The sequence below is a fragment of the Ranitomeya imitator genome, chromosome 8 (genome assembly GCF_032444005.1).
Source record: "Ranitomeya imitator isolate aRanImi1 chromosome 8, aRanImi1.pri, whole genome shotgun sequence".
NCBI classification, from domain to species: domain Eukaryota; kingdom Metazoa; phylum Chordata; class Amphibia; order Anura; family Dendrobatidae; genus Ranitomeya; species Ranitomeya imitator.
In genome coordinates, this window is record NC_091289.1 from 30,179,247 (window position 1) to 30,195,565 (window position 16,319).

The window sequence follows — 16,319 nt, forward strand, 5'->3', positions numbered from 1 at the left end:
TTTCAACTTTTTTTTCTCCCTAATACATTACAATTGGTCCTGACCAACCAAAGACGTGGCCATGATCGCACAAAATAATTGGTTGGATGGTCACAATTACCCACCCATGGCCACCTTGTGCAAACCCATCAGGGTATTTCTTGACGCCGTTATCTGCCTGGGCCTTATCCTAAAATAACGGATACCAATATGGCAGCACCGGCTGTCGATCCGCATCATGTCGGCCGTGATTAGCGAATGTCCCGTTAGCGTAATTGGCGACAGTGGTTGTAAATTGCCGAGTCTTCTAAGGTACGCCCAAATGGCAAAAAAGAAAAAGTAGGCGCGCACTTACCCTGTTGCGGTGAATATCACTTTATTAGGACATATAAACAAACGGATAGCAGGGAGGGATAGGGTCAGCCACGGACAACGATCGTTTCGTGCTCTACGGCACTTCAACGGGTCCTCAAAGGTACGCCGCCAATGGCTTCTGCTCAAAGTCTCTCCCGCAAATTTGTTCTCTAACTTATTCAAGGTCAAATTTCGGAACGTCTACAAAAATTGATCATAAAGACGAAACTTCAGATTCTCCCCGAAGTTCCAGCACTAATCATCGGCCCGCGTTACCAACGTGAGGGTTCACATATCAGTATTAGGGGGTGGAGGAGGGTAATGTGCATTTCGGGTCGGAAGCCAATGTGGAAGCATGGAAGTTCCTCCATGTCTGGGCACATGCATACGTGCTGGGGAACAGGACGATGGAGGAGTTACGTTAGCGAGGCGATCCAGTTAATAAATAGGGATGTGCGCAGGCGCGGACGGGTCATCGGGGAGCCCGCATCAGTCATCCGTCTTCCTCGCTAGTCTGCAAAAAGTCCAGTTGTGCTCCACCGTGTTCTCGTTGGCCCGCTCGCTCATGTGGTGCACCCGCGTGTTCCGGATTGTGAAACCTTGCTTTGTGATATACTCCATCAGGTGGACCCTTAGGGAGACCTCCTGGTGGTAGTCGCACGGCCCGAAAGTAAACGAGACCTGGCAATCCCGAGTGTCCATCATGTGCTTATTCCATTTAGTGAAATGGTTGGCGATGCCCTCCAGTAACGCGTGCACCTTGGTGGTGATCGTCAGCTGGGTGATGATTACGGCCACCGGGTTGGAATACTTGGACAGTTTCCTCGTGCTGGACAGTTCCACCACTTCTTCAAAAGTGTCCGTGGGGTACAAAGGTTTGGGGTCATTGAGGCATTGTATTAAGGGTTCGATCTGGAAGAAATCGGCTTCTTTCCGCAGCAGATCGAACTCTTTGAAGTCTACGGGCAGAGTGAGTTCTGACGTCCGGAGGAAGTTCAGGACGTAGCGGAAAAGGGATCCATCGCGGTCAATGAAGTAATTGCCCTGGGAGTCCCTGGCGGTGGGGAAGTCGCCGCGGAACATCGCGCCCAACATGGAATCCGGATAACGGGTCAGTGTTGAGAGTGAGGTGGTGTACACGTGGCCCCCGACATTCAGTGTGACGGGATCGGTCATCTAAGAGACAGAATGACATTATTTAAAGGCTCACAGCAATAAAAACCTATTGGAGTCTTAAAGGGGTTTCCAGGACTTCCATACTAATAACTAGAGTTGGTGCAAATCGATTTGCAGGACCAGATCCAACGGTGAGAATCTCCCGGGATCCGCGGCTCTTCTATTGACTAGCCAGCCTGGTATGACGTACATGTGACATCGTGCCAGGATGGCGAATCAAGTCAAGAGCCGGGAGGTAGGCGGAAGTTCTTGGGGGTCCCGTACAGTGACCACAGATTACCAGTGTCTCCGAGGGACCTGGTCCTGCACCAACTTTACTGATGACGGTTGGGTCCTGACACTCGGTGTCACCGACGATCAGAAGCTTACAGCTCCAAGGTGGTCGGATGTACCCACTGTAAGGAGCCGGGACCCCTCAGACCCATACACAGCACAGTGGTTGTTTTCTGGTACTGGAGCTCAGCTCCTATTTAAGTGAATGTGAACTGAGCTACGGTACCCGAATTGTTATGACCTGGTGGTTAGGAGCACCCGGAATGACCTGATAGTTAAACCTCATACAGGACGAGCTCTGGGATGTGGGAGCTCTGCTGACCGCAAGCCCTAATCCTATCACACACACTAGAAATAGCCGTGGAGCGCTCCTGACCAGACCTAGGCGCCTCGTCACAGCCTAAGAACTATCTAGCCCTAGAGATAGAAAATAAAGTCTACCTTGCCTCAGAGAAATTCCCCAAAGGTAAAGGAAGCCCCCCACATATATTGACTGTGATTAAAGATGAAAGTCACAAACGCAGAAATGAAACAAGTTTCAGCAAAGGGAGGCCAGACTTACTAAATAGACAGAGGATAGGAAAGGTAACTTTGCGATCAGCACAAAAAACTACAAAAGACCACGCAGAGTGTGCAAAAAAGACCTCCGCACCGACTCACGGTGAGGAGGGGCCACTCTGCATCCCAGAGCTTCCAGCTAGCAAGACAAAATCATGATAACCAGCTGGACAAGAAAACAGTGAACAAATAAAGACTATCGGGAACTAAGCTAATGCAGGAGAAGGCAGGTCACCAGAGAGATCCAGGAGCGAACTGAACCAATGCAAAAACATTGACAGCTGGCATGGAGTAACGATCTGAGAGGAGATAAATAGAGCAGCCAACCAAAGGATAAACCACGTCACCTGTGTAAGGAGCCTCAGAAGCAGCAGCTTCACTCACAGCCACCAGAGGGAGTCCATGGACAGAACTCGCCGAAGTACCATTCACGACCACAGGAGGGAGCTCGACAACAGAATTCACAACACCGAATATTGCCCCTACACAGTGTACGGTGCGGTGGAAGCTGCAAACATCAGATCACTGCGGCGGCCAAGTGTCAAACCCCCACCAATATGGATGACCCCTCCTAAGCATAGACTAGCAATATCAAAGTCTTGGAAAACCCCGTTAAATAGTGACGGTATAGGAAATCCTGGCCCACTCCCTCTGGTTATAAACATGGATGGCCAAGCCTGTGCTGTAAGTGAGAAGAAGAAACAAAAAAATGTCTGGAGGAGACTTGTATCCCTACAGAAACAAAAGAAAAAAAGAATCGGGCATATCAAAGTTCAACATGCCCAATCCCTGGGATCTGCCATTGGGAAGAATCAGGACGTCATCATACTCGTTATATGGTCAGTGCGTCCTGCCAAATTCAACACGTTTATCTGACTTTCCTCTAAAGGGCGTCACCTGCACACACAGCATTTCACAGCCGGGAACAGTCTTCACTTACTTCGTTCCGCCCCAAGTATCCCCAGTCTCCATTATCCATTTGATCAAATGACTGATGCTTGGAATGAACCCGACGCTTGAATGCTGAGGAATGCATACACCGATCGGAGTCCTGCGCCTGCAAAACACATCAAAGGATTTCCACATTAGAATCATTACAGTCTTAAAATCTGTAGACATCTTCGAGGGGGAAAAGGAGGTGGATGCATTTTTGGCAAAAAAAAAAAAAAGAATAAATCTTTTTTTTTTTTTGCAGTGTCTACTGTTGATTGTAGAATGAGCTAAATAAGAATCGTTCAGTGAGCTTGTTCTTATAAGCGAATTAATAACTCTTATCTTTCTTATTCTGGGCTTCTCTCAGCTGATTCATAACAACGAAGTGCAGCGCCAGCTTCCTGTGGACATAAGTCATTAGAAGGAGGTATAAACTCTCTGTACGGGGCTTATAAAGTCATCAATGCTACACTGTCTATTGCCGGCTGCTGAGTTAATGGAGAATCCTTCAGTGAGCTTGTTCTGATAAGCGAGTTAATAAATCTTATCTTTCTTATTAGGGGTTTCTCTCAATTGATTCATAACCACGAAGTGCAGCGCCAGCTTCCTGTGGACATGAATCATTAGAAGGAGGTATAAACTCTCTGAACGGGGCTTATGAAGTCATCAATGCTACACTGTCTATTGCCGGCTGCTGACTGAGTTAATGGAGAATCCTTCAGTGAGCTCACTCTAAAGTCAGCGGATCTCGGTCCGAGCATGAACCACTGCCTGGCCGCGGGTCTCCTATCCCGAGTATGACAGCTTCATATATTTCTAGGAGGTGGTGACACTCGTGACCAGTCCAGGCCTTGCAGTCTATGCTCAGGCCGAGATCCACGGACGTCCGCATGAGCCCTTAGAATGAGCTCGCTGAATGATTCTCCGTTAACTCATTCTGCTACAGGAAGGCTATGGAAGGCAAAAGTGCAACATTTCTAATGAAGCCCAATAGCAAACACGATTTTAACCTAAAATACATGCATTAAAGTAAAAAAAAAAAATTACATTATAAAATTAAAAAAAAAAAAAAATCCCCAAAAGTAAAACAAATACAAAGATAAAAAAAAACCATAGGGTATCACCGAGTGCAGTAATTATTTGCAGGGTTTTCTCACGACGTCCGTCCAGTCCAGTGCATCAGTCCTCGTCCGGACGAACGCGTTGATCCAGATATCACAGAAGGATGGAAACCTGGAATAAAAAGGTGGAAGTGATGGAGCAGGAGGTTCAGACCACGGACATCTCTGCCGGCAGGAGCAGGACCCTTCCAGCTGGGCAGTCATCCATTTCATGCTCTGAAAACCGTGCAGGTGCAGTCTCCTCCTATCACCGAGTTAAAGAGGAACCTAACATTTGCCATAAATCATTTATTACCTGGAGTAAAAGCCGCCGTTCTCCTGAATCCGGCGTTGTTCTTCTTTTCTTCCTGCGCCTCTGCGTTCCCTAGATACGGCCCCATCTGCATTCTTTAGAAATGTAGCCCTTTTTACCAAGTGGGTGTGGTCATCAACTCTTCTTCTTGACGACGACCCCCATTTGGCTAACAAGACAAGATTTACAAGCAGGGAAGAAGAGGTCGTATCTCAGGAACAGAGAGGGGCAGGAACAAAAAAAAAAAAAAAATGACGCCGTATTCAGGAGAACAGCGCCATTTACACCAGGTAAAAGAAAGTTACATATGAACAGAGTGGATGACCCCTTTAAGAAAACATTCTTCAAATTAACGGAAATCTTGAATTTAGGCCATAATCCTAGTTTGGTGTTACTCCTATTTTTCATAGTTATATTAAAAGAACAAACAAAAAAAAACCCCAAAACATTTCATTCTTGTCTTGTGGCACTTGTTACCTTTACTGGCAAAATAGAAATATAAGACTTCTGGCAAAGGAATCGTTTTTCAGTAAAAAAGTCTTTCTTTATTTAGAAATATTCAGCGATAAAAAACAACAACATAGGAACCCCCCATAGGCCTGACGCGCTTCAGACCCAGTAAAAACAGGCCTTCCTCAGAGGATCAGCAATGTATGTACACAGTGACTGCACCAGCAGAATAGTGAGTGCAGCTCTGGGGTATAATACGGGATGTAACTTGGGATCAGTAATGTAATGTATGTACACAGTGACTGCACCAGCAGAATAGTGAGTGCATCTCTGGGGTATAATACAGGATGTAACTCAGGATCAGTAATGTAATGTATGTACACAGTGACTGCACCAGCAGAATAGTGAGTGCAGCTCTGGGGTATAATACAGGATGTAACTCAGGATCAGTAATGTAATGTATGTACACAGTGACTGCACCAGCAGAATAGTGAGTGCAGCTCTGGGGTATAATACAGGATGTAACTCAGGATCAGTAATGTAATGTATGTACACAGTGACTGCACCAGCAGAATAGTGAGTGCAGCTCTGGGGTATAATACAGGATGTAACTCAGGATCAGTAATGTAATGTATGTACACAGTGACTGCACCAGCAGAATAGTGAGTGCAGCTCTGGAGTATAATACAGGATGTAACTCAGGATCAGTAATGTAATGTATGTACACAGTGACTGCACCAGCAGAATAGTGAGTGCAGCTCTGGGGTATAATACAGGATGTAACTCAGGATCAGTAATGTAATGTATGTACACAGTGACTGCACCAGCAGAATAGTGAGTGCAGCTCTGGAGTATAATACAGGATGTAACTCAGGATCAGTAATGTAATGTATGTACACAGTGACTGCACCAGCAGAATAGTGAGTGCAGCTCTGGGGTATAATACAGGATGTAACTCAGGATCAGTAATGTAATGTATGTACACAGTGACTGCACCAGCAGAATAGTGAGTGCAGCTCTGGAGTATAATACAGGATGTAACTCAGGATCAGTAATGTAATGTATGTACACAGTGACTGCACCAGCAGAATAGTGAGTGCAGCTCTGGGGTATAATACAGGATGTAACTCAGGATCAGTAATGTAATGTATGTACACAGTGACTGCACCAGCAGAATAGTGAGTGCAGCTCTGGGGTATAATACAGGATGTAACTCAGGATCAGTAATGTAATGTATGTACACAGTGACTGCACCAGCAGAATAGTGAGTGCAGCTCTGGGGTATAATACAGGATGTAACTCAGGATCAGTAATGTAATGTATGTACACAGTGACTGCACCAGCAGAATAGTGAGTGCAGCTCTGGAGTATAATACAGGATGTAACTCAGGATCAGTAATGTAATGTATGTACACAGTGACTGCACCAGCAGAATAGTGAGTGCAGCTCTGGGGTATAATACAGGATGTAACTCAGGATCAGTAATGTAATGTATGTACACAGTGACTGCACCAGCAGAATAGTGAGTGCAGCTCTGGAGTATAATACAGGATGTAACTCAGGATCAGTAATGTAATGTATGTACACAGTGACTGCACCAGCAGAATAGTGAGTGCAGCTCTGGGGTATAATACAGGATGTAACTCAGGATCAGTAATGTAATGTATGTACACAGTGACTGCACCAGCAGAATAGTGAGTGCAGCTCTGGAGTATAATACAGGATGTAACTCAGGATCAGTAATGTAATGTATGTACACAGTGACTGCACCAGCAGAATAGTGAGTGCAGCTCTGGGGTATAATACAGGATGTAACTCAGGATCAGTAATGTAATGTATGTACACAGTGACTGCACCAGCAGAATAGTGAGTGCAGCTCTGGAGTATAATACAGGATGTAACTCAGGATCAGTAATGTAATGTATGTACACAGTGACTGCTCCAGCAGAATAGTGAGTGCAGCTCTGGGGTATAATACAGGATGTAACTCAGGATCAGTAATGTAATGTATGTACACAGTGACTGCACCAGCAGAATAGTGAGTGCAGCTCTGGAGTATAATACAGGATGTAACTCAGGATCAGTATTGTAATGTATGTACACAGTGACTGCTCCAGCAGAATAGTGAGTGCAGCTCTGGAGTATAATACAGGATGTAACTCAGGATCAGTAATGTAATGTATGTACACAGTGACTGCTCCAGCAGAATAGTGAGTGCAGCTCTGGGGTATAATACAGGATGTAACTCAGGATCAGTAATGTAATGTATGTACACAGTGACTGCACCAGCAGAATAGTGAGTGCAGCTCTGGAGTATAATACAGGATGTAACTCAGGATCAGTAATGTAATGTATGTACACAGTGACTGCACCAGCAGAATAGTGAGTGCAGCTCTGGGGTATAATACAGGATGTAACTCGGGATCAGTAATGTAATGTATGTACACAGTGACTGCACCAGCAGAATAGTGAGTGCAGCTCTGGAGTATAATACAGGATGTAACTCAGGATCAGTAATGTAATGTATGTACACAGTGACTGCATCAGCAGAATAGTGAGTGCAGCTCTGGGGTATAATACAGGATGTAACTCGGGATCAGTAATGTATGTACATAGTGACTGCACCAGCAGAACAGTGAATGCAGCTCTGGGGTATAATACGGGATGTAACTCGGGATCAGTAATGTAATGTATGTACACAGTGACTGCACCAGCAGAATAGTGAGTGCAGCTCTGGGGTATAATACAGGATGTAACTCAGGGTCAGTAATGTAATGTATGTACTCAGTGACTGCACCAGCAGAATAGTGAATGCAGCTCTGGGGTATAATACAGGATGTAACTCGGGATCAGTAATGTAATGTATGTACATAGTGACTGCACCAGCAGAATAGTGAATGCAGCTCTGGGGTATAATACGGGATGTAACTCGGGATCAGTAATGTAATGTATGTACACAGTGACTGCACCAGCAGAATAGTGAGTGCAGCTCTGGGGTATAATACAGGATGTAACTCAGGGTCAGTAATGTAATGTATGTACACAGTGACTGCACCAGCAGAATAGTGAGTGCAGCTGTGGAGTATAATACAGGATGTAACTCAGGATCAGTAATGTAATGTATGTACACAGTGACTGCACCAGCAGAATAGTGAGTGCAGCTGTGGAGTATAATACAGGATGTAACTCAGGAAGGATCAGTAATGTAATGTATGTACACAGTGACTGCACCAGCAGAATAGTGAGCGCAGCTCTGGGGTATAATACAGGATGTAACTCAGGATCAGTAATGTAATGTATGTACACAGTGACTGCACCAGCAGAATAGTGAGTGCAGCTGTGGAGTATAATACAGGATGTAACTCAGGATCAGTAATGTAATGTATGTACACAGTGACTGCACCAGCAGAATAGTGAGTGCAGCTCTGCGGTATAATACAGGATGTAACTCAGGATCAGTAATGTATGTACACAGTGACTGCACCAGCAGAATAGTGAGTGCAGCTCTGGGGTATAATACAGGATGTAACTCAGGATCAGTAATGTAATGTATGTACACAGTGACTGCACCAGCAGAATAGTGAGTGCAGCTGTGGAGTATAATACAGGATGTAACTCAGGAAGGATCAGTAATGTAATGTATGTACATAGTGACTGCACCAGCAGAATAGTGAATGCAGCTCTGGGGTATAATACGGGATGTAACTCGGGATCAGTAATGTAATATATGTACACAGTGACTGCACCAGCAGAATAGTGAGTGCACCTCTGGAGTATAATACAGGATGTAACTCAGGATCAGTAATGTAATGTATGTACATAGTGACTGCACCAGCAGAATAGTGAATGCAGCTCTGGGGTATAATACAGGATGTAACTCAGGATCAGTAATGTAATGTATGTACACAGTGACTGCATCAGCAGAATAGTGAGTGCAGCTCTGGGGTATAATACAGGATGTAACTCGGGATCAGTAATGTATGTACATAGTGACTGCACCAGCAGAACAGTGAGTGCAGCTCTGGAGTATAATACAGGATGTAACTCAGGATCAGTAATGTAATGTATGTACACAGTGACTGCACCAGCAGAATAGTGAGTGCAGCTCTGGAGTATAATACAGGGTGTAACTCAGGATCAGTAATGTAATGTATGTACACAGTGACTGCACCAGCAGAATAGTGAGTGCAGCTCTGGAGTATAATACAGGATGTAACTCAGGATCAGTAATGTATGTACACAGTGACTGCACCAGCAGAATAGTGAGTGCAGCTCTGGAGTATAATACAGGGTGTAACTCAGGATCAGTAATGTAATGCATGTACACAGTGACTGCACCAGCAGAATAGTGAGTGCAGCTCTGGGGTATAATACAGGAGGTAACTCAGGATCAGTAATGTAATGTATGTACACAGTGACTGCACCAGCAGAATAGTGAGTGCAGCTCTGGGGTATAATACAGGATGTAACTCAGGATCAGTAATGTAATGTATGTACACAGTGACTGCACCAGCAGAATAGTGAGTGCAGCTCTGGGGTATAATACAGGAGGTAACTCAGGATCAGTAATGTAATGTATGTACACAGTGACTGCACCAGCAGAATAGTGAGTGCAGCTCTGGGGTATAATACAGGGTGTAACTCAGGATCAGTAATGTAATGTATGTACACAGTGACTGCACCAGCAGAATAGTGAGTGCAGCTCTGGGGTATAATACAGGATGTGACTCAGGATCAGTAATGTAATGTATGTACACAGTGACTGCAGCAGCAGAATAGTGAGTGCAGCTCTGGAGTATAATACATGAGGTAACTCAGTATCAGTAATGTAACGTATGTACACAGTGACTGCACCAGCAGAATAGTGAGTGCAGCTGTGGGGTATTATACATGAGGTAACTCAGGATCAGTAATGTAATGTATGTACACAGTGACTGCACCAGCAGAATAGTGAGTGCAGCTGTGGGGTATAATACAGAATGTAACTCAGGATCAGTAATGTAATGTATGCACACAGTGACTGCACCAGCAGAATAGTGAGTGCAGCTGTGGAGTATAATACAGGATGTAACTCAGGAAGGATCAGTAACGTAATGTATGTACACAGTGACTGCACCAGCAGAATAGTGAGCGCAGCTCTGGGGTATAATACAGGATGTAACTCAGGATCAGTAATGTAATGTATGTACATAGTGACTGCACCAGCAGAATAGTGAGTGCAGCTCTGGAGTATAATACAGGGTGTAACTCAGGATCAGTAATGTAATGTATGTACACAGTGACTGCACCAGCAGAATAGTGAGTGCAGCTCTGGGGTATAATACAGGAGGTAACTCAGGATCAGTAATGTAATGTATGTACACAGTGACTGCACCAGCAGAATAGTGAATGCAGCTCTGGGGTATAATACGGGATGTAACTCGGGATCAGTAATGTAATGTATGTACACAGTGACTGCATCAGCAGAATAGTGAGTGCACCTCTGGAGTATAATACAGGATGTAACTCAGGATCAGTAATGTAATGTATGTACATAGTGACTGCACCAGCAGAATAGTGAATGCAGCTCTGGGGTATAATACGGGATGTAACTCGGGATCAGTAATGTAATATATCTACACAGTGACTGCACCAGCAGAATAGTGAGTGCACCTCTGGAGTATAATACAGGATGTAACTCAGGATCAGTAATGTAATGTATGTACATAGTGACTGCACCAGCAGAATAGTGAATGCAGCTCTGGGGTATAATACAGGATGTAACTCAGGATCAGTAATGTAATGTATGTACACAGTGACTGCATCAGCAGAATAGTGAGTGCAGCTCTGGGGTATAATACAGGATGTAACTCGGGATCAGTAATGTATGTACATAGTGACTGCACCAGCAGAACAGTGAGTGCAGCTCTGGAGTATAATACAGGATGTAACTCAGGATCAGTAATGTAATGTATGTACACAGTGACTGCACCAGCAGAATAGTGAGTGCAGCTCTGGAGTATAATACAGGGTGTAACTCAGGATCAGTAATGTAATGTATGTACACAGTGACTGCACCAGCAGTATAGTGAGTGCAGCTCTGGAGTATAATACAGGATGTAACTCAGGATCAGTAATGTATGTACACAGTGACTGCACCAGCAGAATAGTGAGTGCAGCTCTGGAGTATAATACAGGGTGTAACTCAGGATCAGTAATGTAATGTATGTACACAGTGACTGCACCAGCAGAATAGTGAGTGCAGCTCTGGGGTATAATACAGGAGGTAACTCAGGATCAGTAATGTAATGTATGTACACAGTGACTGCACCAGCAGAATAGTGAGTGCAGCTCTGGGGTATAATACAGGATGTAACTCAGGATCAGTAATGTAATGTATGTACACAGTGACTGCACCAGCAGAATAGTGAGTGCAGCTCTGGGGTATAATACAGGAGGTAACTCAGGATCAGTAATGTAATGTATGTACACAGTGACTGCACCAGCAGAATAGTGAGTGCAGCTCTGGGGTATAATACAGGGTGTAACTCAGGATCAGTAATGTAATGTATGTACACAGTGACTGCACCAGCAGAATAGTGAGTGCAGCTCTGGGGTATAATACAGGAGGTAACTCAGGATCAGTAATGTAATGTATGTACACAGTGACTGCACCAGCAGAATAGTGAGTGCAGCTCTGGGGTATAATACAGGATGTAACTCAGGATCAGTAATGTAATGTATGTACACAGTGACTGCACCAGCAGAATAGTGAGTGCAGCTCTGGAGTATAATACAGGGTGTAACTCAGGATCAGTAATGTAATGTATGTACACAGTGACTGCACCAGCAGAATAGTGAGTGCAGCTCTGGGGTATAATACAGGAGGTAACTCAGGATCAGTAATGTAATGTATGTACACAGTGACTGCACCAGCAGAATAGTGAGTGCAGCTCTGGGGTATAATACAGGATGTAACTCAGGATCAGTAATGTAATGTATGTACACAGTGACTGCACCAGCAGAATAGTGAGTGCAGCTCTGGGGTATAATACAGGAGGTAACTCAGGATCAGTAATGTAATGTATGTACACAGTGACTGCACCAGCAGAATAGTGAGTGCAGCTCTGGGGTATAATACAGGGTGTAACTCAGGATCAGTAATGTAATGTATGTACACAGTGACTGCAGCAGCAGAATAGTGAGTGCAGCTCTGGAGTATAATACATGAGGTAACTCAGGATCAGTAATGTAATGTATGTACACAGTGACTGCACCAGCAGAATAGTGAGTGCAGCTGTGGGGTATAATACAGAATGTAACTCAGGATCAGTAATGTAATATATGTACACAGTGACTGCACCAGCAGAATAGTGAGTGCAGCTGTGGGGTATAATACAGAATGTAACTCAGGATCAGTAATGTAATGTATGTACACAGTGACTGCACCAGCAGAATAGTGAGTGCAGCTCTGGAGTATAATACAGGGTGTAACTCAGGATCAGTAATGTAATGTATGTACACAGTGACTGCACCAGCAGAATAGTGAGTGCAGCTCTGGGGTATAATACAGGAGGTAACTCAGGATCAGTAATGTAATGTATGTACACAGTGACTGCACCAGCAGAATAGTGAGTGCAGCTCTGGGGTATAATACAGGATGTAACTCAGGATCAGTAATGTAATGTATGTACACAGTGACTGCACCAGCAGAATAGTGAGTGCAGCTCTGGGGTATAATACAGGAGGTAACTCAGGATCAGTAATGTAATGTATGTACACAGTGACTGCACCAGCAGAATAGTGAGTGCAGCTCTGGGGTATAATACAGGGTGTAACTCAGGATCAGTAATGTAATGTATGTACACAGTGACTGCAGCAGCAGAATAGTGAGTGCAGCTCTGGAGTATAATACATGAGGTAACTCAGGATCAGTAATGTAATGTATGTACACAGTGACTGCACCAGCAGAATAGTGAGTGCAGCTCTGGGGTATAATACAGGATGTGACTCAGGATCAGTAATGTAATGTATGTACACAGTGACTGCACCAGCAGAATAGTGAGTGCAGCTCTGGAGTATAATACAGGATGTAACTCAGGATCAGTAATGTAATGTATGTACACAGTGACTGCACCAGCAGAATAGTGAGTGCAGCTCTAGAGTATAATACAGGATGTAACTCAGGATCAGTAATGCATGTACATAGTGACTGCACCAGCAGAATAGTGAGTGCAGCTGTGGGGTATAATACAGAATGTAACTCAGGATCAGTAATGTATGTACACAGTGATTGCACCAGCAGAATAGTGAGTGCAGCTCTGGGGTATAATACAGGATGTAACTCAGGATCAGTAATGTAATGTATGTACACAGTGACTGCACCAGCAGAATAGTGAGTGCAGCTGTGGGGTATAATACAGAATGTAACTCAGGATCAGTAATGTAATATATGTACACAGTGACTGCACCAGCAGAATAGTGAGTGCAGCTGTGGGGTATAATACAGAATGTAACTCAGGATCAGTAATGTATGTACACAGTGATTGCACCAGCAGAATAGTGAGTGCAGCTCTGGGGTATAATACAGGATGTAACTCAGGATCAGTAATGTAATGTATGTACACAGTGACTGCACCAGCAGAATAGTGAGTGCAGCTGTGGGGTATAATACAGAATGTAACTCAGGATCAGTAATGTAATATATGTACACAGTGACTGCACCAGCAGAATAGTGAGTGCAGCTGTGGGGTATAATACAGAATGTAACTCAGGATCAGTAATGTATGTACACAGTGATTGCACCAGCAGAATAGTGAGTGCAGCTGTGGGGTATTATACATGAGGTAACTCAGGATCAGTAATGTAATGTATGTACACAGTGACTGCACCAGCAGAATAGTGAGTGCAGCTCTGGGGTATAATACAGGATGTGACTCAGGATCAGTAATGTAATGTATGTACACAGTGACTGCACCAGCAGAATAGGGAGTGCAGCTCTGGAGTATAATAAAGGATGTAACTCAGGATCAGTAATGTAATGTATGTACACAGTGACTGCACCAGCAGAATAGTGAGTGCAGCTGTGGGGTATAATACAGAATGTAACTCAGGATCAGTAATGTAATGTATGTACACAGTGACTGCACCAGCAGAATAGTGAGTGCAGCTCTGGGGTATAATACAGAATGTAACTCAGGATCAGTAATGTATGTACACAGTGATTGCACCAGCAGAATAGTGAGTGCAGCTCTGGGGTATAATACAGGATGTAACTCAGGATCAGTAATGTAATGTATGTACACAGTGACTGCACCAGCAGAATAGTGAGTGCAGCTGTGGGGTATAATACAGAATGTAACTCAGGATCAGTAATGTAATGTATGTACACAGTGACTGCACCAGCAGAATAGTGAGTGCAGCTCTGGGGTATAATACAGGATGTAACTCAGGATCAGTAATGTAATGTATGTACACAGTGACTGCACCAGCAGAATAGTGAGTGCAGCTGTGGGGTATAATACAGAATGTAACTCAGGATCAGTAATGTAATGTATGTACACAGTGACTGTACCAGCAGAATAGTGAGTGCAGCTGTGGGGTATAATACAGGATGTAACTCAGGATCAGTAATGTAATGTATGTACACAGTGACTGCACCAGCAGAATAGTGAGTGCAGCTGTGGGGTATAATACAGGATGTAACTCAGGATCAGTAATGTAATGTATGTACACAGTGACTGCACCAGCAGAATAGTGAGTGCAGCTGTGGGGTATTATACAGGGTGTAACTCAGGATCAGTAATGTAATGTATGTACACAGTGACTGCACCAGCAGAATAGTGAGTGCAGCTCTGGGGTATTATACAGGGTGTAACTCAGGATCAGTAATGTAATGTATGTACACAGTGACTGCACCAGCAGAATAGTGAGTGCAGCTGTGGGGTATTATACAGGGTGTAACTCAGGATCAGTAATGTAATGTATGTACACAGTGACTGCACCAGCAGAATAGTGAGTGCAGCTCTGGGGTATAATACAGGATGTGACTCAGGATCAGTAATGTAATGTATGTACACAGTGACTGCACCAGCAGAATAGGGAGTGCAGCTCTGGAGTATAATAAAGGATGTAACTCAGGATCAGTAATGTAATGTATGTACACAGTGACTGCACCAGCAGAATAGTGAGTGCAGCTGTGGGGTATAATACAGAATGTAACTCAGGATCAGTAATGTAATGTATGTACACAGTGACTGCACCAGCAGAATAGTGAGTGCAGCTCTGGGGTATAATACAGAATGTAACTCAGGATCAGTAATGTATGTACACAGTGATTGCACCAGCAGAATAGTGAGTGCAGCTCTGGGGTATAATACAGGATGTAACTCAGGATCAGTAATGTAATGTATGTACACAGTGACTGCACCAGCAGAATAGTGAGTGCAGCTGTGGGGTATAATACAGAATGTAACTCAGGATCAGTAATGTAATGTATGTACACAGTGACTGCACCAGCAGAATAGTGAGTGCAGCTCTGGGGTATAATACAGGATGTAACTCAGGATCAGTAATGTAATGTATGTACACAGTGACTACACCAGCAGAATAGTGAGTGCAGCTCTGGAGTATAATACAGGATATAACTCAGGATCAGTAATGTAATGTATGTACACAGTGACTGCTCCAGCAGAATAGTGAGTGCAGCTCTGGGGTATAATACAGGATGTAACTCAGGATCAGTAATGTAATGTATGTACACAGTGACTGCACCAGCAGAATAGTGAGTGCAGCTCTGGGGTGTAATTGATGCCAGGAGGACAGGTATGATGGCGGTCTATGTGCAGGAGACACAGGCATAGATATACGGACATTGTACAATAATAATCGTGTAGATCGGTCATAATGATCAGTTGCATCATGTGAATTGTGGTGTGATTGATATCAGGCAGATGTGACTACAGCAGGCGGTGACAGCCTCCATCCGCAATGATAGAAATAGAGCAGTGGTGCGATCGGAGCCCATCCCCGCCTGCCACCCCAGGCCGCACATCCCCGCCCTCACCTGATCGCTGTCTGCCCGGGTGTGATGTGTCCCCAGCAGGGAGATCCTCAGCTCTGCGATCACCCCGATGTGCACAGCGCCAAATCCGAGGCCTGGAGTGCCAGCCTGCGACTCCTCCCACAGATCCGTGGGAATTATA

At 44.5% G+C, this 16,319-nt stretch overlaps 1 protein-coding gene across 1 annotated transcript; it reads right to left on the minus strand.

The window, feature by feature from the left end:
- Window positions 1-822: 822 nt before the first annotated feature.
- KCTD6 (potassium channel tetramerization domain containing 6) lies at window positions 823-16,301 on the minus strand. Its single transcript, XM_069736643.1, has 4 exons — window positions 16,181-16,301; window positions 4,398-4,506; window positions 3,281-3,397; window positions 823-1,509 (listed from the first exon to the last, which is right to left on the minus strand). Exons 3-4 carry the CDS (start codon window positions 3,374-3,376, stop codon window positions 823-825), a joined length of 783 nt encoding a protein of 260 aa, XP_069592744.1. The 5' UTR covers window positions 3,377-3,397; window positions 4,398-4,506; window positions 16,181-16,301.
- Window positions 16,302-16,319: the final 18 nt, after the last annotated feature.

Coding starts and splice junctions, on each gene's coding strand:
- KCTD6 (XM_069736643.1), bottom strand. CDS start 3,376: ATGCATTCCTCAGCATTCAAGCGTCGGGTTCATTCCAAGCATCAGTCA. Junction 1,510..3,280: donor GATACTTGGGGCGGAACGAA/GTAAGTGAAGAC, acceptor TCTGTCTCTTAG/ATGACCGATCCCGTCACACT.